We start from the raw sequence: 22,185 nt of genomic DNA on the forward strand, positions 1-22,185 counted from the left end.
GTGATCATATAGAGACATTAATGGAGAACAATCAATGTTATACCACGTGGGAGATAGCTGACATACTCAAAATATCCAAATCAATAAAGTTATTGGTGAAAATAAAAAAATGTGTCTTTCATGGAAAAAATCATATGGACTCTTTGGCCAATACAATATTTAAAAACCATTGCCATTGATAGAATTACTGTGTCATTTTTGTATAATTTGTTTACTCTAAAGATAAAATTTCTGTAATGCATATGATATATTATAAAACAACATATATTAGTAAACATAATTAAACTAAAATAAAATGTTTAAATATTATTTATGCTTTGGCCACATAAACAGAGCTATATGGATTCTATACTAAGCAATTTATGTGTATGTATGCACACATAAGTCAACATATTAATATAATATATGTCCATATTATTAATTAATAAAAATAATCATCAATATTACTATCACATTAATTCTATGAATTATTATAAACACCACTATTATAAAAATACACATATAAGGGTCAAGTCAGGAACATATAGCAAGGACTCATGGACAAAACCAAAGTAGGGAAGGACTGAGGGAAGGAGAAGTGAGAGGGAGCAGGGGAAAGTGTTGGGGGAAGGCAGAGACAAATGTATTTGGAAAAACAAATAAATTAATTTAAAAAAAACAAAACAAAAATACACATACAAATATAGCATGTATTATTTCTTTACTTGTCCTACAAGTAAGGAACTCATTTTATAAAGAAGTTTGCAATTGGAATTAAAATGTACAATATCAGATTAACTCTTAATTAAAGAACACAAGACAGAGTGTTGGGATTAGTCATAACATATCCCCTGAGGAGACATCAGATGATTTATTGGGAGAAAGGAATAAAGAAAGCTTGCTTTTCTATTTTCTAGACTACTATTGATTATCAGAAGGGATTTTCTTTCACTCACATTTGACAAATTTTGAGAAAAATGAAATTTTAATCACATTTTTAGGAATAAAACACTAAAAGCACTGCAGGCAGTTAATTTAATGGCAGGAAGAAATTAACATTACTTCTCTATCTACCACTTCTGTAGACTCAAGTTGTTTAAGAATTTAAATTGGCATGTCCCTTTTAAAAATGCAAAACAGTAATACATCTTATCTGTGAAATAATCCTGAATGCAGAGCATTGACAAAATACCTCACCCGCCCTTCTCTGGTGATTGATGTGAACTGCTTTGTATATTTCCTTCTCAGACATCTCCTAACTCATCCAGACATATACTGTACAATCACATAAATGGACTTGCATTTTACATGTCACCCTGCAACTTGCTTTTCTCACTTGATAACAATCCAGGATAAGAGATATAGCAAGCCCTAATTATTCTTTTTATCAGGTGCATTAATTCCCATAGTATTCAATGTTTATTTAATTCAATATCCTCCCTAATGACTCATTGAAGAATGGGGCCTCCTTGATAAGGACTTGTCAGGAAAAATGGTTAAGAATTTTGCTGCTTCAAAAACAAGATTGCATTAAACAATCTTTATGCAATATCCATATTTATTGGTCTTTCATATTTATAAATAGAGTCTGAAACTTGGCATTGCTGGGGCAAAGGACTGGTTTGTGGAACTTTAAATTTTAAAAAGTATTAATAAATTACATTCATAATGTTATAGCAATCATTTGCCTTCCAGCAAGGTAGGAAAGTGCTTCTTGTCCTAAATCTGTACCATCACCAGATGTAATGAGACTAAATCAAGATTTTGCTTATCTGTTCATATGTGTATTGATCATTGAGATATTTTTAAAATAATTTTTCCATTCATAACACTGCCAATTTTCTATGGTGGTGTTTTGTCTTTATATTTTTAAAAAAAACACAACAATTTTTGGGGTTGTTGATATTAAGAATAGTAATCTTTGCTACATGAACTGCAAATATTCTTTCCCTAGTCAACAGTTCGATTTTTAACTTTGGTGGTATTTGCTCTATAGTTACTTTAAATCTTATTGGTCTCGCAATTATATATGATTTTTTTTCCCTTACCTTTTACATACAAAATAGCTCTTTAGAAAGATTAGCATCAAGTCTTCTTATCCAGGATCACACTTTTTTTTTGTATTTATTTGTACTATATATTTAAATAAAAAATTTCCCCATAATGGTGTTATCGTTTTTTTGTGAAACTTACTTCTGCAAATGTAATATTCCAGTTACTAATAGAAATGCATTTGCCTTTATAATTTCTATTTATTTTTACCATTCTATCCAGTGAAGAGAAAAGCTATTGATTTATCTACATTGATTTTCTTTAACAACCTCACTAGATTCTTCTATTAATTTCAATATTTTTAATAAGGTCTCCTGGGTTTTATTAAAATATATATATTTCATTTGCAAACAAAGATAAGATTTTTCAAGTTTGATTTTGGAGTTAATTGGATGAATTTATCAGCTACAATGATATAGCTGTATAGTAATATACTAAATAATGGAGTGGGAATAAGAGGAATTCATGCTCCTTATTTTCAATTAAAGTTTTTTCCGCATTCATACATAATGGTTGCAGTGGGTTTTGATAATTTATCTATGTTTAAGGTCTTTGCTTCCCTTCCAATTCTACTTAGAGAGTTTTAGCCTTCAATTTGTTGAGATAGTGAAATATATCACAAGAGTCCTTGATGTTGACCATTTGTATATTCCTGGAATAAATGCTAAGTGGTAATGCTAATCTGTTGGATTTTATTGGATAATATTTTCTTTATACTCTTGTAGCTACTGTCATATATGAAATTAGTCTATAATTTTACTTACACTATTATAATGGGTTTTCATTAAGCTTATGCTAGTTTTTTCATACTTAAGGAGTTTTCTATTGTATGATCTGTAATTGCTTAAATAAAATGAGAACTATCTCATCTTTGAAAATAGGTAAAATCCAGCAGGGAAACCAAATGGATCCATTTTTTTTTTTTTTTTTGTAATGGTATATTAAAGTTTTCCAGTGTTCTTCTCATGAGGGTTCATTACTCATTCATCAATTTGGTAGTTTATACTTTGCCAAGAAATCATTAGTTTCCTCTAGATTTTCAAGATCTGTTTTAGAATACATATTTCCAAAAAAGAATGGTTCTATTGGGGTGCATGGTTATCTTACAAATTTAATAACCCTTTAAATCAATTTTGTGGCTGATGCTGCCCAAACCCTGAAAGTAATATGCCATGTCAGGGCAGGATTGTGCTTGCACATTTTTAGTAGAGTTTACTCTTTTCCTATCCATCTGGAGTCAGGGCCAAGAAAGTCATTTTCCTTATCACTTCTTTCTTTCATTGAGGTACAGACAATTATGTGCCATGATGTTATGGTAGAGTCTCTGTTCTGACACTTCACAGTACACAGCCTCTTCCTTAGTCCTGAAATTGCAAGTTCTAGGTGACATGGATATGAAAAGCCCTCAGGAGAGCCACTGGTTTTAGTGACTATTGGGCATTTTACACTCATGTCATAACTTTTGGCCTTGAGAATATTCATTAATTTTTAGCACATTCTGCTCAGTATTTAAAATTTTCTAATATTTAGGTATTTAGTTTTTCACAGAGAGATGATTTTCTGCCACATTTTGGGGCCACCTTGTATGTGTTTTCTATGAACAATATACTAATTGATTTTGTGTTTAAACATAATCAAATTTTTATATCTTCTGATAGGAAAAGTCAACCTGCCCATATATAATGTACCAAAGTTATACTTGGTCTTATGTTTCTTGTTTATTATATGCTTGCCATTCTTATTTCATCTTTAAACTTTTTCTTGCCTTTTTTGGCTTGGTCAAATTGTTGATTTTACCTCCCTCTTTCTTAATTTGGACATTCTACTTTCCTTTTCTAATCCTCCAGTTTATCCAATTGCTCATAAATCAACCTATAGTTTTTGTTATTGCATCAAATTTGAATCATTGCAAACTCCTCTCCTATACAAATTTACTTGCTTGCTCTTCCCTCACACCCCATCCAATCTACTATTTCATAGTATTTCTATCACCTTGCTCCCCATCAATATCAACCCCTTCCAGAATCTTGCTTTTTCTAAATTCATACACAAATTTAATTTGTTTCTTGAATTCTTGATTTTTTCAAATATGCTTATTTAACATTTTTATCATCTCCCATTTAGATCCAATACCCACTACTTTTCTTTTATCTTCTCTTATGTAGTCCTATGGATTGCCATGAATTTATGATTAGCATACTTTGCAGTAGTTTCCTAAAAGATACACCAAAGTTTGAATACTCTCTTAATCCTTTCCTATCTAAAATGTATTTTTAACACTTACATGAATATAACACTGACATAAATATATATGCATATGTGTGTATGTGTATATATAAATAAAAGTAGTCTGCCTGGAAAAAGTCCAGCTATTATTATTATAATGAGGACAGTTCGTGCAACATCGAAGTAACCTGGCAGCCAAGAAGAGTGGACTGGAATGCACTTGTGTGAACAATGAGGACTTCGCTGTACTAGTCAGTGGGGAAGGTAGATGCTGTTGAGTGAGGATGTGCACTGAATGGCCATCACGTTCAAAATGACTGAGTGAGTAGAGCAATGCATCAAAATTTGCATTAGCTTGAACATTCCTCTGCAGAAACTATTCAAATGATTCAGAAGACCACAGCTATGGGCAACTGGCAATTGGCAGCTTCAGCACAACAGCATGCCCATTTGTGTACCATGTCTCATACAGAGGTTTCGGCAAAACATCAAATCACCCAGATGACTCAGCCCCGCTACAGCCCAGATTTGGTGCCCTGAAAATTCTGGCTTTTCCCAAAACTAAAATCACCTTTGAAAAGTAAGAGATTTCAGACCATTGGTGAGATTCAAGAAAATAGGACAGGGCAGCAAATGATGATTGGGAGAATTGTATGAGGTCCCAAGGTGCCTTCTTTGAAGGGGACTGACATGTCATTGTCCTATGTAGAATGTTTCTTGTATTTTCTTCAATATATGTCTCTTTTTTCATATTACATGGCTGGATACCTTCTGGACAGACCCCCCCACACACACACACACTGCCTTCTACTTTCCAATATTTTAGATGAGTCACCCAGTGAGAAATCTATTTAACTTGGCTTTGCAGGTTATTTAAGCCTGTTCAGAGGCTTCAAAGGAATTTTCTTTATGCTTGCAACAGAAGAAGGTCTCCAGCATATTCCTAGAAATACATCTTTTTTTCATTTAATCTCCCTAAGATTTAGTTAGTCCTTTCAATCTACAGACTTGTAGATTAAAGTTCTCTCATTTATTACCATTTTCCGTCTGTTTATCCCCCTTTTCCTTCAGGGACTCTTATTATTCACCTCCAGGTGGCTAGCCTTCTGTGATTTATACTCTTTCTTTGAGTTATTTTTTCACTTAATCTCCCATATTAATAATTATCTCTCAACAATGACCATACTCTTTCTAATTCATTTTTTGAAAAATTTATCCAAAGTTTCAGAAATTTTGTTTTGTGCCATAATTACCTATCCTTGAGATATTAAAAAACAAAAACTAAAACCTTGCTATTTCTTCCATCAATTCTACTTGACTGGGAAACTAGTACCAGACATTCATCTTGGATTTCTGAAACTTATCCTCAGTTTCTGAGTCCCTTTGTATAAAAATTGTTTTGTTTGCTTACTCATGACTATATATTTTTTGTCTGTTATGCACTCTTGAGCAAATAAGGAATAATAGAGATAACTGTAATTTTTGTAGTAAATGACCTGAAAACCCATGGACCCTTTGCTGGACATTAAGAGGAAGCTACTCTGTGTCAGGATTCCTCACTAGCTGGTGGAATCCATTCCCAACCATTCACCTGAGGGTAATTCAGCTTCTAGAGAGTGTCTGTCCTTTTCCAGACTGAAAGCAACCAGTGGGCAGGTGTAGATTTTTTTCCAGGGGATTAAAAGCTTTCTGCACCTGAGCAGTAGCCTCAGGGACCAGAGGACCCAAATCTTTGCCACACGTCCTAACAAAAGTCAATTCTTCTCTAACCCTGGTTTCTTAGTCCAGGCCCTGCAACAATATGAGGAAGGCCTCTAGACATCTTGAGGGATCTCTATAGAGAAACTGAAACAGATGTGTCAACCCTGAAGGTGCCCCTACAGCTTGATCTGGCTGTCTAATTAGTAGAGGGAGAGGTGATGGGCACCCATTTATCCATCTCTCCTTTCATTTGTATTTCCAGGCTTTCATTCCAACAGAAGGAATGTAATTCATAACAATGTGGCCTTTTTTTGTTAGTAGGGAACTACAGTTGACACTTGAACAACATGGGGGTTAGTAGTACCTACCCCCACATAGCTGAAAATCTGCATATAACTTTTAACTCCCCCAAAATTTAAGCTTCCCCTCAGTATCCATGGGGAACTGGTTCTAAGAGCTCCACAAATACCAAAATATGCAAATAGTCAAGTTCCTTATATAAAATGACATAAAGCAATTCATACAGTTGGCCCTCCATATCTTCAGACTCCCAACTACAGATCAAAACAAGTATTGACTGAAAAAATCTGTAAGTGGAGCTACGCAGTTCAAACTCATATTGTTTAAGACTCTACTATACTAATAAATGCCAGAAATATACCTGAATAGATTGTCCAATTAAAATATAAATACAATTAAGTACTTTACTAACTTTGAATTTGTTAACAAAAAGACAGATGCAATAAGCTGTTTAATCATAATTAATAATAAAATATACAGCTGGATCTATGTGCATTATTTTTTGCTTGGTAGAAAAGCTATATACTTTCAAAAACACTAAAAGGCATTAAAACTGGATTTAGCAAACTATTATATGATTAATATATAATGCTTGCATTTCCACTCATTTTCCTTCTAGAATTCCTTATTCCAATTCTTCTGGGATCAAATACTTCATTTTTAACATATTTGTTAATTGTTACAAGCTAATACTTTAGTTTTCTGAAAGATAGTATTAATAAAACTGATCAAATTTTATGAAGAAATACAAGGGTAGGCAAAGGTAGGATTACAGTTGTGAGTACACAAAACAGAATTTATTCTTGTATTATTTATTACTTATTATATTTATTTGTGTTACAACTATAAACCTACTTTTGTCCACCCCTGTATTATACATACAATATGTCTAATTTACCTTTAACTACGGGTCATCCTCTTGTAGGTGAAAACTACGTTAGGAATTAATAGAGAGATCTGGGAAAATAAAATTAGCTTAAATTATCATCATCTATTCTAAGTAGGTGAAAGGATTTAGCATAGGGTTTCAATTCAGAGAAATGTAAAAGTTTGGAAGAATTAAAATAGAAGTAATGAGGGGGCAGCTATAGTAACCCCTTCTCAATAGGCAACTGTGGCCCACGTCAGTGAACTCAACCTTGATAGTAGCTAGACAGCGTGGAACTTGCCAGGGTCGTGCTGCTGGGCATATAATCAAGGAAGGCTATTGGGCTGTTTGCAGAACTTAATACCTGGAAAGATGCCCCATAAACATCACCTGAACATGTATCCAGTTTCAGTGCTTTCTGTCAATCTCAGGTTGTCAGCAGTGTAACCTGTGGGAGGATGGATCCCACTCGTTACTCCTAGCATGGGAGTGTGCCATTGCTTGGCACCCTCACTCTGCAGCCCCATGCTGAGAGGGTTGTACTGGGACCTTTTTTCTGTCGTATACCCTTACAGTATATTACACATCTGTGAGTGTTTACAGGTTGTAACTCATCTTTTTAAGAGTGAGGCATAATTTGTAAGAGCATTGTAAGAACTTTCATAAATATTTTTGTCACATTACTTGAAAAACCTTGAAAACATACATGCAAAAGCATAATTTTTTTTTTCCTAAATCAACTTCTTTTAAAATCACCTTCCTTCAAGGACTACTTTTAGATATTCTGTTCTTAATGACCACACCATATGGAATTTTAATTCTACAGACATGTGATATAACTATTTATGCACTCCACATATTACCCCTGCATTATATAAAGAAAGAGTAAGATATTTTATGCCTCTTCAAGAACCAATTTTACCCTCAAAGAAGTGTGTCCACCACCTGTTGAGAATGCATACTCCACATATATATCAAGTTTTATGTCACCATAGCAGAGTTTAATATTTTCAGGAACACATTCTTATGAGTTCTTTAAACACCATATTTTATTATTTCTTTTCCAAATTTTCATTTTATAATAACACATGCTATTTAATATATAGCTATTATCAGTATTATCAAGAAAATGATTATAATGAAATACAGATTTTAAAATGAAAGGTTATTGTTCTAAGAAAAAGTATTATATTCTCAAAATAGCACATAGCTGAAAAATACAAGAAATTATTTTAAAATCCTTGTTTTCTCAAAGAACTTATATTTGCATTTGTGAGGTTAGCAGGTAAAACAAGATGATTGCCAAATTTATGAAGCTAAGAAGAAAAATAACAAAATGGAAAATGACATGCTTAATATAAATGGAACAATGGAAATTGTTCTGCCCTTTTAATCAATGAATAATGTATGAACATTTATAGATGACAATTTATAAATGGGCTGATTGTGCCATGCAGGTCTGAGAAGATAAAATGGGAGATACTGCACATCTGTGGAAAGATATTTGAAATATATTATTCAAGATTTGTGTTACTGTATCTATTTCATAATTTTAAAAACCAAAGTGGATATTCATAAGAAAATGAATGCACATTTATCACAAAAGAAGATTATGAGACAAAAATTCACCAGAAACTCAATTCAGGTAACCCTGTTCTCTTAAATAAGATCCAGATTAAATAACACCAAAATAAATGATTAGTCATACTCTTAGTCTATAGTAGACCTTCAATATTTTATATAAACAACCAACTTTTGAGATGGATCACTGACTAGTCAAAAGTCACTATTTTATTATTTTACACCCAATAAGATACTGCCCATATTCTTTAGAAACACACAAAATAGTTATTGTCAGAAGAGAAAACTTATTTAATTAAAGTATCCCAGAAAATGAAAAATTAAACTTCATGGTAATATGAAAGACTGCTGCTATGGCAAGATGAGTTACTTTCTTAATTTGGTTATTTCTTGGTTTTTGATTAATGAGCTGAAATGTGGTGTCATATTTTGTTAGAACTAAAATAAATGGCTCTTTAATTTCATTTAACAAATATAATGAATTCAAATATCTTCAGAGAAACACAAAAATGATTTCTCTAGAAAAGATGACTTCCTACAAGATGGAAAAATGAGTCCATACTTTCTGAAAGTTTTTCTGCTTCAAACACATAGCAGTCATAGGCAAACAGGAAACCAAAGAGTCATCCGGGAGTACTAACTCAAGCAAGATAAACCTCTCTCTCTACTAGAAACATAGCAGGGACACACACTGTTAGAACTGCTTGCTTCACTGATTTATCTCTCCTATCAATCTGTTAGTTTCTTAAAAGAGGAATTATGTTAACATTGTTAATCTGTGCATAATATTGTACTGATAAATTTCTGTTAAGTGTACAGTCTAGTCTACAGATATATTTGTATATTTTTATATAATAGAAAAGTGTTGTTCAAGTTTTCTTATTTATTAAGAAAATGAAAATACATATTTTAAAATATAATTATGTTCCTTATAAAATGTGATTTTTATGTATATTAATAACAATATATTATCCTAGATCAAAATGAAAACTCTTAACAAAAGAAAGTAAATCTTTAACTTTTCATGTTCACACATAGCCTAGAAAACCAAAGAAAGTTTTTCCTGTTTTTTATTAACTCAATTTATGTTAATTGGTCCAGAGTAATAAAAGTCTCCAGCTTTACACAGAAGCTAAGCATCTTAATTTATGCTTCAAGGACGTGTTTTAGACTGTAAGTTGACTCATATTGGGTTGAATAGCTTGTTTTGTATTTTCCAAATAATTTATTCTGGAATATGTGGGAACTCAAGAAATTATTTCTTTAAAAGTTCATGGTATTTTGTGATCTATTTTTAAAATTAACTTTCCAGAATATTACATAATGCTATTGCCTTAGTACTATATCATTGTTGTCTATAAAATTGGTAGCTATTATTATTATTAGCATTCCTATATTTGATCTTTTTAATCTTTGTCTGATGATATATTTATTGATTATAGAGAGGAAGGGAGGAGGAGAGAGAGACAGAGAGACATTGATGTGAGAGAGAAACATTGATGCCTCTCATATACACCCTGACTGGGGACCAAACCCACAATTTAGGTATGTATCTGGACCGGGAATTGAACCTGTAACCTTTTGGTGCATGGGACCATACTCTAACAAACTGAGCCACACTGGCCAGTATTTGTATTTGATTTAAACACATGAGGATGTTAGCTGACTTGCTGTATGCTTCTATAGCTTAAGCCAAGATCAAGCTCACTGCTTACTTTCAAAAACAAGGTTTTACTGGGACGTAGCCATTCTGAGACCTAACTCACTTTTTCACAGTAGTGGTAGAGTTGAGACAGAGAGTATGTTGCCTGAAAAACCCGAAAACATTTACCATCTAGTTCTTGAAGCAAAAGTTTCCTGGCTTAAACTCAAACCACCTTTATAAACCTTTTAAAAAGACACTATTTTATAAAAAAACTTAAAACTTGATTACAATGACTTATCCACACTCATTTGAAACAAATCACTTTTACTCAAGCACAGGTTTCTGATAAAAAGAGAAGTAATAATGTAATTTGAATAAATAGCAAATATGCTTTGTATAACTTAGATACCCAACACCTATCAACCAAAGTGGAACAAATTCTGAATGTCAGTGTATCAAGAATGTAGTGATATCTGTATAATTAAGTGAACTATAAAACTCAACTACCTACTTTATTAAAATCCAATTCACTTTCAATGGATCAAGAAGGGAGCAACAATTAATAGACACATAATATATGCTAGGTTCTGCTATACAATCCTGTATTTCTATTATTTTTAATTAGAAAAAATTCTAATATGATATACAAAAATGAAAAATAACAAGGATTTATAAACTACTGCTGGATGCTACCAATGCACTTAAATAGTATCAATGAACTCTACAATGTTAAATTATTTAAAATTTTGGTGGAATTGTTTATAGCATCATCATTAAATCAGCTAACATACAAAAACACATGAGAAAACAAACCAATTTTGTATATGAAAAAATTAGGTAAAATTTTTTGGAGGATTCCATTCCCTGTGGATGGTGTATGCATATATTCTATAGGATTCCTTTAGTAAGACTGGCCATTCACCCTGGCCTGAGTTAAAAAAAAAAGTTAATGTAATCTGTAGTATCTGGGACTCCCTCAAGAGCAGAAATAGATTTTTCCTTTTAGAGAGATTGACATAGTCTCAATCATGTGTAGCCATTTCTGTTTTTTATTTCCAGGTATTTTTGTCATTAGTCTGGTTCTAATCTCTGGTCCTAATTCTATTATATAATTCTTCCACTTCACCTATCTTCTCACCTCATTTCTCCACAGAGCCTTTAACTAACTTTTGAGTGTCTTATTCCATGTTAACCAATTTCTTCTACATTCTCATTCTCCACTCACATAAGTTCTTCCTATGTTCTTGTCTCAACTCATTCTGTCCCTGGCCTCTATTAAACTCAGTCACTGCCACATGCCCCTGTCTATACTCCTTTCCCTAAGAACTGACCTCGCGCTGAATGACTTCAATGTCATTGTGAAGATTTGGCTAACACCTTAGGTTGATAGTTCTCCGCTCTTTTTATCTTGAATCCATAAATTTGCTGAAGCCATTCACATTCATATAAAACCCTAGATTTTGTATTTCCTAAGAATTATTCTAAAATTCTAAATTCTGGATCCCAATCCCTGATCAAAATCTTACTTCTAGCTCTTCATTCCAGCACTTCAAATACACCTGTTCTTTGACCATTTAAAGATCCTTTATACTTCCTTTTGTCCTTTCATTCTTTTCATTTTTTTCATATTTTACCTAGACCACAGGGTCATCATTTTAATTCCTTTGCCAGCCACCCAAAATCCCTGATCCCTTGTCTTTAAGCTCTACTAGCCTGAAAAATCTCTAAAGCTGGATCAATCTTAATGTTGCTTTCCTCCCCTAGATGCAAGGACTAAAAAAAGTCAGGTATTGGTATTGATAATTGATATTGATATACAGTCTCAAAATTCAGGTGGATCTACAACATTGTATTTGATGTCTCTTTAATTAGCTTTTTTTGCATTCCCTACAGTATCCACTTCCCTCTCTCCTTTCTCCACAATCTTACTATTTCATTGTCTTATCATCAGTCTGTATGCAGACCTTACTTCCTACTCATAGGACAAATAGAAATCACTTGATAGGGATTTCTTCAACATTCAATCCTTGTGTTTGAAATTCACCTGCAAATATTACTATTGGTTTATATGTATTTTGCTCTGCTTTAAATGACAATATATCCTTTGTGTGCTGGTTTTGTAGCAAAATTATGCCAGCTGTTAAATATAATTTCCTTTTTAGAACTACATTGGTTAATAAAATTATATAGGTTTTAAGTATACAATTCTATAATACATGATCTGTATATTGCATTGTATGTTCACAGCCAAAAAACAAGTCCCTTTTGTCATCATATATTTAATCCCTTTACCCTTTTCTACTTCTCCTCAGTCCCCTTTCCCTCTGATAACCACAATATTGCTGTCTGTGTCTACAAGTTTCTGTTTGTCTTGTTTCATTGTTGCTTTCAATTATATAACTCACATACGAGTGAAATCACATGCTTTTTGACCTTCTTATCTGAGTTATTTTCCTTAGTATGATATTTTCAAGATCCACTATGTTACTGTAAATGGGAATTTTTCGTCTTTTATGGCTGAATAGTATTCCATTGTATATCTGTACCACATCTTCTTTATCCAATCATATAATTTCTTCATGAGCCCTCTCATTGGTTCTCCACAGCAGAGAACACTTATTTACTCTCTATATTTCTTGCTAAACTGTAAGATTCATAACCATATATCATATACTGTAAGCAACTAGATAGCACCACATCACAAAGACTCTACTCCCCTGAAAGTTTGGTACAAATGATACTTTATTATAGGAGACAAACCTCCATGAATAGGAGAATTCATAAGTGACTTCTGAATATTTTCTTGATATCCACATAGATGTTTATATTCAATACGTGTATATCATAAGTTCTTTTCTGAAAAGATTGTATGTGAGTGATTGAATTTTTATTAAACAAATCAATTTTTAAATGCACTGTGAGAATTCTTGATATCTAAGAGAAACTGACTTAATAGCAAATTGACTTTTCACATGAAAAATCGCTTTGGAATAAAAATAAGTTGCAATTTTTATGCTTTTTAAGTTTATTTTTTATATAGTGGATTTAGTATCTATATATCTCACTTATATGGTGAATGGGTTTCTAAAGATTATATGTCAGTCAATTTTTCCACAAATACATAATCACTGAATTCTGAGATATACTTTAGAAATAATTTTTCACAATGACAAAACAGTGGTCTCTTGAAATCATAAAAAATACCTAAGAATCAAATATTAACAAAGTTACTAAATGAGTGAGAAGTGCTATTCTAAAACACTAGCTGGTGTGTAGTATAATAAAAGATGCTTATTTAATCACTAAAGTTTTCTGCTTCTGGCTTGACATCTTTAGTGTGGTTTGTAAAAGCTCCATTTTTAGTACAGAAATTATTGTATTATCTATTTCAATTTTCCTCCAGCCCCATCCTTGTTAACTTTTTGCTTGTTAAACTGACTTGCTTGTTAAAATTTTCTGATTTTGTGCTTATTTGCACTTAGTAGGGCACAGGCTAACACAACATAAAAAAAGGAAGAGAGTATGAGTGGTAGATAGCAAAACAACAAGATGGCAAGAGAAACACCCAGGGCAAAGGGCTACTCTGGCAATGTAACACACTGTGGGCAAGATACTTAGATTTGTAGTGACAGAAAATCAATCAGGCAACAAAGGGACCAAGGAAAACACTTAAGATCCCAAATAATTAACAAATTGAAATTAATTTTCACATTTATAAAAGGCACCTTTATCCCAGTGAGCAGCTTACCTCTGCAAGATAGAACTCATCATATTGCCTTCGGAAGCTCTCTCCTTTGTGATAGTTGCTAGCAGCTACTATCACATCCACAGTCACCATGCTCAGGATGAACATGTGAAAAACTGATGATCGCATCATTTGCTGAGGAGGCAAAAACAGATGAACTCTTAACAAAGAATTAACCTTATGATTAAACATAATTGTTTGCTTAGACCTGGGTATACAACATCTTTGTGACATGCTGCTGTGAAGAACAGTGCTTCTAAGAAAACTTGATGAATGTCAACTACTGCAGAATAGGGTTAGCAAAGGAATCTTTATCTTCAGGCAGCTCAAAAATAACAAAGAAGGTAGTTCTGGAAATGTTTAGTTAAAAGTAGAAAATATATTTCATTTAACTTGTGTATAGCCTATATTTTAATTTTCATTGGTGAATTAGTTTTTATTCTTCATGTTGACTGTATGAAGAAATTATATTTAAAAAAAGATACCACAAAACAACTATTGCTTTATTCTGTTAAGAGAAGAAGCTACTGAAGATGAAAGTATTTTAGATATAATCATAAAACTGGAAAACTTGATAAACCTAAGATGTATTTATTTTTTACTTTATTACTTCATAAATTATTTAAATTATTATTTTATTTTATTATTTTAATTAATTAATTTAATTACCATTTAATAATTATTGTTTTAATTATTTATTATTTTAATTAATTATTTTAATTTATTTTTAAACCACTTTATTGAGGTATAATTGACATAAAATTAAAAATCACTACATATTGATATATAATTTAATGAGCTTGGAATAAGTATATACCCATGAAAACCATCACCATCGAGGCCATAAATACATCCACCATCTCCCAAAGTTTCCTCCTGTCTCCTTTATTATTACTGGTAAGAACACTTAATATAAGATCTATCATCTTAGTAAATTCTAATTACACAACACAGTATTGTCAGCCATAGGTGCTATTCTCTACAGAACTTATTTATCTCAATGGAAACCTTGTATATTTTGTATAAATAATTATTGAAAATCATATGACAATAATAACCAATGTCTATATTTATACTTACTATGTGACTGAAGCTGTTGTAGGTTTTTTACATAAATTGACTCACTTAATGTCACAACAGCACCAGGAAATTAATTTCAGAGAAGAAGACTGAGTCTCAAATAAGTTAAACTTTCTCACTGTTCTACAAGTATTGAGGGTGGAATCAATTTATACCCACGTCTGGTCCAAGTCTACTGCGGTTAGTGTGAAGTGTAACCTACACTTCAGTGACATAATTAAGCATTCAAAAATAATGACCATTATTAATGGCTAATATGTATTGAATGTTTACTATGTTCCAAGCCCTACTATAATTATATTATTTTTTAAATTTTTTATTGTTGTTCAATTACAGTTGTCCCCATTCTTTCCCATTATCTCCATCATAGCCCTTTTTAAAATTTATTTCATCTTTTTTATTTTTAAATCATGTTTATTCTATTACAGTTGTCTCAATTTTCCCCATTTGCCCTCCTCCACCCATCCCACCCCACCCCTCTCTCCCACAGTCAATTCTGACTCTGTTGTCGGGGTCCATGGGTCATTCATACATATCCTTTGTCTAGTCCCTTCCCTTTCTTTCCACCATTGTCCACTTTCCCCATCCCCTCTGGTAACTTTCAGTCTGCTCCATGCTTCCATGCCTGTGGTTTATTTTGTTCATTAGTTTATTTTTTGAATAGATTCCACTTATAGGTGAGACTATACAGTATTTGTCTTTCAACCCCTGGCTTATTTCACTTAGTGTAATATTCTCAAGTTCCATCTGTGTTTTTGCAAAAGGTAGGAGTTCATTTTTTAAATTCAGATTGATTTTATTTATTTATTTATTTTAAATGTCATAATCCATTATAAAATATTAAAAAATTCAAATCCATTATAAAGTCTCAGCAACTAAAACAACAAGACACCAGCACAGAAATAATTAAGTGGGTCAATGAAATAAAATGAGCATTCTAGAAACAAATGTATATATCTGACTAACAATGTAACATTGATTAAATTAATAATTCAAATCGATGGGGAAAAATAAGGTTTATTCAACAAATAAGGTGCAGGGACATTATTACTTGAAACAAAACAAACATAAAGCCCTAAATCACACATTATTCAAAAAATATTCAGGTGAGTTAGAAATCAATATGTAAAATCTAAAGAGTTCTAGGAGAAAATTCAAAATAATATTTTTCTTACCCTAAAATAAAATATTCAAACCTAGAAGCTATAAAGTAAAATATTGACAATATGACTATATTAAACATTTAAGACTGTATAGTAATATCCATATAAAAAAGTTAAAGGACAAGTAGTAGACTAGGAAAGTATTTACAATACATCTAAAAAGGGATTAATAGTTTTTTTTAAGGGCAAAAATTTTACAAACATTTACTCAAAAAATGGATAAAGAATACCACACAGTCATTGAAAGCTTTTTAAAAATAATAGAAATAGGCAAGAAATATGCAAAAACAAGTTTAGTTTCCACAAACAAAGTAACAATTAAAATAACACATCATTGTCACAATCAAATTAATAAGTGTTAAAAACATTGGTAATATCAAATATTGGTGACTGTGAAAGGAACTGGATATTCATAGACTCTTTTACTTCATTTTCTTAAAGCAGTTCCTTTAGCATATATTGCAATGCTGGTTTGGTGGAGATGTATTCTTTTAGTCTTCTTTTTTCAGGGAAACCCCTCATTTCACCTTCCATTTTAATTGAGAGCCTTGCTGGGTAGAGCAGTCTTGGTTGCAGGCCTTTGCTTTTCATGACTTGAAATATTTCTTGCCACTCCCTTTAGGCTTGTAGTGTTTCTGTTGAGAAGTCAGCCTCTAGCTGTATCAGGGCTCCCTTGTATGTTACTACCTGTTTCTCCCTTGTTTCCTTTAGGATCCTTTAGTTGTCTTTGATATTTACCATTTTAATGATGATGTATCTTGGAGTGGGCCTCACTGGGTTCCTCTTGAATTGGACCCTCTGTGCTTCCTGGACTGATGTGACTTTTTCTCTCTTCCAATTATGCAAGTTTTCCATCATGACTTTTTCAAACGGGTTCTCTATCCCTTCCTTCTCTTCTTCTCCTTCTGGTATCCCTATTTTATGGATATTAATACGTTTTAAGTTGCCCCACTTTTCTCAATGCATTTTGATATTTTTGAGTCTTTTTTTCATTTTCTTGCTCTTTCTGGGAGCTTTTTTCTACCTTATCCTCCAGCTGATTTGTTCCTCTGTTTCATCTAGCCTGCTTTTGATTCCTTCTGCCATGTTCTTCAATTCAGAAATTGTATTGGTCATTTTCTTTTGTCTCTTTTGTTAGTTTCTATGTCCTTTTTCATTCTGATATCATTTGCAGTAAGATCCTCGTAGTTCCTGTAGTTTTTTGTAATTCTCTCTGAGCTCACTGAGCTCATTGAGTTTCCTTAGAACCATTGTTTTGAACTCAATATCTGATAGTTTACTTGCCTCTATTTCATTTAGTTCTCTTTCTGGGGATTCCTCCTTTCCGTTTCACTTGGGGGATGTTTCTTTGTCCTCCCATTATTTTTGAAACTCTTGTTTTTTGCTTCTGCTTCTTAAATTGATCTATCTTGATTTCCTGACTTTGTGGTGTGGACTTCTATGGTAGAAGGCTGATTTTTTTTTTTCTTTCTGGATCTGCCACTGATGTTGTCAGATGTTGACCGTGCCTGACCTTAGGCAGTCTATTCAAGACATCCAGGAATCTACTGTATGCGGCTGTCTCCTTCAGCTCTTAGTCTAGTCACTCTGAACTCAGCAGGCTGGCTTAGACAGCTCAGGGTAAGGGCAGAGTCCCTCCTAGGGGGAGGGTTATTGTGTCCTCTCAAGCTTCTGCCACTCAGGGGCATGGTCTACCTGAGCCAGGTGACTGCTGTTGTATGGGAGTGGAGTCAGCACCAGATCCCGCCAGCTACTCTCTCAGGTATCTCCCCAAAGCCTCCATCTCCAGTTTCTTCTTGTGTCTCTACACCATTCTGCACCCCTTTTAGCCAGGGATATACTATTTGTGGCAGCCATTCTGTACTCAGCAGTAAGACTTTAGCGCCACTGGGCCAGGGCTTAGTCCCTTCTGGGGGTGGGGCTATTGTGTTCTCTCATGCTGTTTCCACTCAGGGGAGTGGTCTGCCTGAGCTAGGTGGCTGCTGCTGTATGGGGGAAGAGTCAGAACTGGGATCCCATTGCCTACTTTCTCAGTTCTCTCCCCAAAGCCACCTTCCCCAGGCTCTTCTCATGCGTCTGTAGCCCACTCTGCCCCTCCCTTTGCTAGAGACCAGACATGGGGCTGCAAATAAAAATTTATGTGTTTGCCCTTTAAATGGCTCTTTGCATCTCCAGATGCCTGTCTCTGGCAGAGAGAAACCCTGACGCTTTTTGCAGCTGGTTCTTACCTGTGTAATTTTTGGGCTCTGGTGCTTTTGGCTGGAGATCCCTGGTTATGTTTTAGACCCTGCTCTTCTCAGGGGGATCCAATTGGCCATTTCAATACCTTTCTGGTGCTGCCACCTATGGGCGCCCCGCCAGCCTTCTCGGGTCTCTACCACACTCCTTACCAGTTAAGTTGTGCTAAAGCTGATTCTTCTGTCTGTCCAAGGTTATAAGGCTCTTCTCTAACTATTGTTCAGTTGTTTGTTCCAGGTGATTTTTCCACAATTTAGTTGTAGTTCCAGATTGGTCCAGGGAGGAGGTTAGTGTGACTGTGACTCACTCCTCCGCCATCTTGATTCTCCCATTATCTCCATCATAGGAGGGATATCCTTACTAGGTGGGATATATTATTCACTTTTTCCAAAGAGTTCAAATTGATTAAGTCATATGTCTGAGGTCACACAGCAAGTACCCAGCAAAGATAAGATCTGTACCTGTCTCTAAAGTCCATTGCAGCATAAGAAATATAGTCAAGAGTATTTTAATAACTATATCAGATGGGTGCTGGACTTATCAGGGGGACCACTATGTTAAGCCCGTAATTGTCTAACCACTATGCTGTACATCTGAAATGATACAGAATAGCATTGAATGTGAACTGTAATTAAAAATAAAACTTAAGAAGTGGGTATATAGATAAGTCACATGATTTTATGGTTAAATTATGCTTTGTTATCTAAAAATATCTTAAAGTTGAATATTATTTTAATGGCATTTTTAGTATAATTCATGAGTATATAAGAAAGATACAATGTGGAGAAAAGTCATAATTAATTAAAATATATGTTTTTTAAAAAGTCCATTCTGGGATTAATTGCCCACTGTGGGGTAGAGTAAACAAAAGGATAGAGTAATGGCTGAGGGTTCTGGGAAGCAGCAGGAGAGAAGCTGATCTGTAGACAGGAGCTGATTACATAACAGGAAACCACTGTATCCCATCCGTTCTTGCCCACTGCCCAGGAATCAGTACCAGCATGCAGCTCCTTCCTCATCCCTTGTTTCTTTGTAGAATGCAGGGGCACATATCCTTACCTTTTGATCTGACCTGAGATTTCTTCAGTCTTTGAAACTAAAAGGAGGTGTCTGAAGCAGAACCTGAGAATGGGGAAAGAAAAAAGGACTACCGCTGAGTGCTGCCTGTCTGCTTCCATTCATGATGTCACATGACCTTCATTACCTTGTAGTGGTCATTAACAAATGGGCTATGACATAAACTGCATGCAGATGAAACTCTACCACTTACAAGCTCTGTGGCCTTGGGCAAATCATTTAAACCTCTCTGTGCTTCAGTCTTCTCATCAGTAAAGTGAAGATAATAGTGGTTACTCTAAAAGTTATTATCAACTTGAAAGGAGCAAATATTTGTAAAACACCTAGAGTAGAGCTTGCATATTGTTAAGCTACTTTTTCCCTAGTTATCAGGGAACATGAAATAAAATTATTTTAGATGAACTAATACTTTGATTTTTATTATTATCCATGTCCAACAAAGCAAGGTCAATGTTTTGTTGTTGAAAAGCCATATTTTAGCATTTTTATTCCTTATGTTTTTTCAAATGTCAAAAATGAAGTCATAAAGGGACACTAGCTTCTTAATCCTTAAATTATAGTTCAGATAGCTGATTGAAAAGTTTTTGTATGTGTCTTATTTACTTCTCCTTTATTCCACTAATCCACAAGTGTATGGCTACAAAGTATGAGGAAACAAGGAGATATTAAGTTGTTTTCTGTAAGTTATTTCAAATTGTGAATATTCATTATGGCATTGTACATGTTGTCCTTAATTGAAGCTTTCACAAACAAAATGCACTGTGATTTAAATCAATTCAAGACAATAATTATATTAGATATATCATGGAAAAAGCTCCATTTTGATTATCCCTTCACTTGATATACCTAGATCCCTGCAGTCTTAATATCAGTTTTTGAATGCTCCAAAAGTTTTGTTGTTGTTGTTGTTTTATCCTCACCCAAAGATTTGTTTATTGACTTTAGAGAGAGAGGAAGGAATACAGAGAAACATCAATGGTTACCTTCCATGTCCACTCTGACTGGGGATCGAATCAGCAACCTAGGTACATGCCCTGAACAGATATCAAACCTACAGCCTTTTGGTGCATGAGATGATGTTCTAAACAACAGAGTCACCTGGCCAATGGTTCTCAAAGTTTTTTCTCTCTCTTTTTTTTTTGATGCTTTTAAAAGTTATTTAGAAAGCATCATATCTGTGTAGGTGTCTGGTATCATGGGTTATGATGACTTTAAGTATCAAGTGGGATAAGGAAATGAGATATAGCTATATCTATATATTTGTACCTAAATCCATATCCACATGCATACCTATATCTATATTTATCTATTTTAGTATTAATATCTATATCTATATATATGTAGCCTAGCTTAGAGTAACAAGGGCAAACACCTTGACAAAGCTCATTAAATGATCTATCCTTCTCACAGGATGATTAGAGCATGAATTTTTAAGTAACCCACAACAGATTACTACTCCAAGAAGATGCTAGAGAGCCAGGGAAGCTGAGTGGGAGGCAGTGGTATGTTTGCAAATGTGTAAAATATTTAATAACCATCTTGAAGCTTGGGAGTCTTGATTGGTAACATTTGGTTATTTTCATGGTATAAATGCACGTTCCATGCCCAATTTCAGGTTAACAACATGATATTGCTAAATATGAAATTGAAGATTGCACTGAATTGTGGTTCAGCACACCACAAATGGGGCGAGCTGTTTTCTCCACCATCTTCAATCAGAGATAACATAGGCACATACATATATACATGTACACATATACATATACAATTTTCCTTGCAAAAACTGTTCTTTTGATAACCCAATCTGAAGCACATGGTTTCCAAAGTCACTTTATATGAAAAGAGAGAGAGGTTGGAGAAGGCACATGCCCTTTACTAATTGCCTTTCCAAAGTGACACATCACTTCCATTTCCATCCCATTGATGAAAACTGCTGATACTACTCCACTTCAATGCTAATAGACTGAGTAATGTATTTTAGCTATGTGCCCAGCATTGAGGAACTAAACATGGTAAGTATATTAGTTACCTTTTGCTAAACTATAAGCCATCCAAAAACTTACATCTTACAAACACTGACTCTAATTTTTGCTCCTGAATTTGTGGGTCAGCTGATAACCCTGCTAGTCCAAGCCAAACTCAACTAACCAGGACCAGGCTCACTTTTGCATCTACAGTCAGCTAGTTTATGAGTTAGTTTATCAGCTAGAGTCTGCGCTTCTGGGGCATGGCTAACTGTTAAGGGTAAAAGGTTGACAGGGTATATGGCCTCCATACAACAGACCAAGCTAAGGTATTAATGTGGTGGTTCAGGGTTTCAAAAACTACAAGAGTAAGTTATAACTCACAAGTTCTTTTTTCTAAATCTTTGCTTACATCGGTTTTGCTATTGTCTCACTGACCAGAACAACTCCCATAGAGCTAACTACAGAGTGGGAGCGTAATGCCAAGGCTATGGATACAGGGAGGTGGGTTCAATTTCAGGCTCTGCCATATAGACTAAAAGTAATTTGAAAAGCACAAGCTTAGT

At 33.8% G+C, this 22,185-nt stretch overlaps 1 protein-coding gene across 3 annotated transcripts in view; it reads right to left on the reverse strand.

The window, feature by feature from the left end:
* Positions 1-22,185, reverse strand: part of NALCN (sodium leak channel, non-selective) — a 407,611-nt gene that overhangs the window by 215,531 nt on the left and 169,895 nt on the right. For all 3 annotated transcript variants that reach the window (XM_054574357.1, XM_054574356.1, XM_054574358.1), the window contains exon 11: positions 14,101-14,232. In XM_054574357.1, coding sequence (XP_054430332.1) covers positions 14,101-14,232 — 132 coding nt within the window. The remainder of the gene's footprint in view (positions 1-14,100; positions 14,233-22,185) is intronic.

This window comes from Pteronotus mesoamericanus, unplaced genomic scaffold, assembly GCF_021234165.1.
Source record: "Pteronotus mesoamericanus isolate MK-2021 breed Mesoamerican mustached bat unplaced genomic scaffold, CSHL_Meso_final contig_26, whole genome shotgun sequence".
NCBI lineage: Eukaryota > Metazoa > Chordata > Mammalia > Chiroptera > Mormoopidae > Pteronotus > Pteronotus mesoamericanus.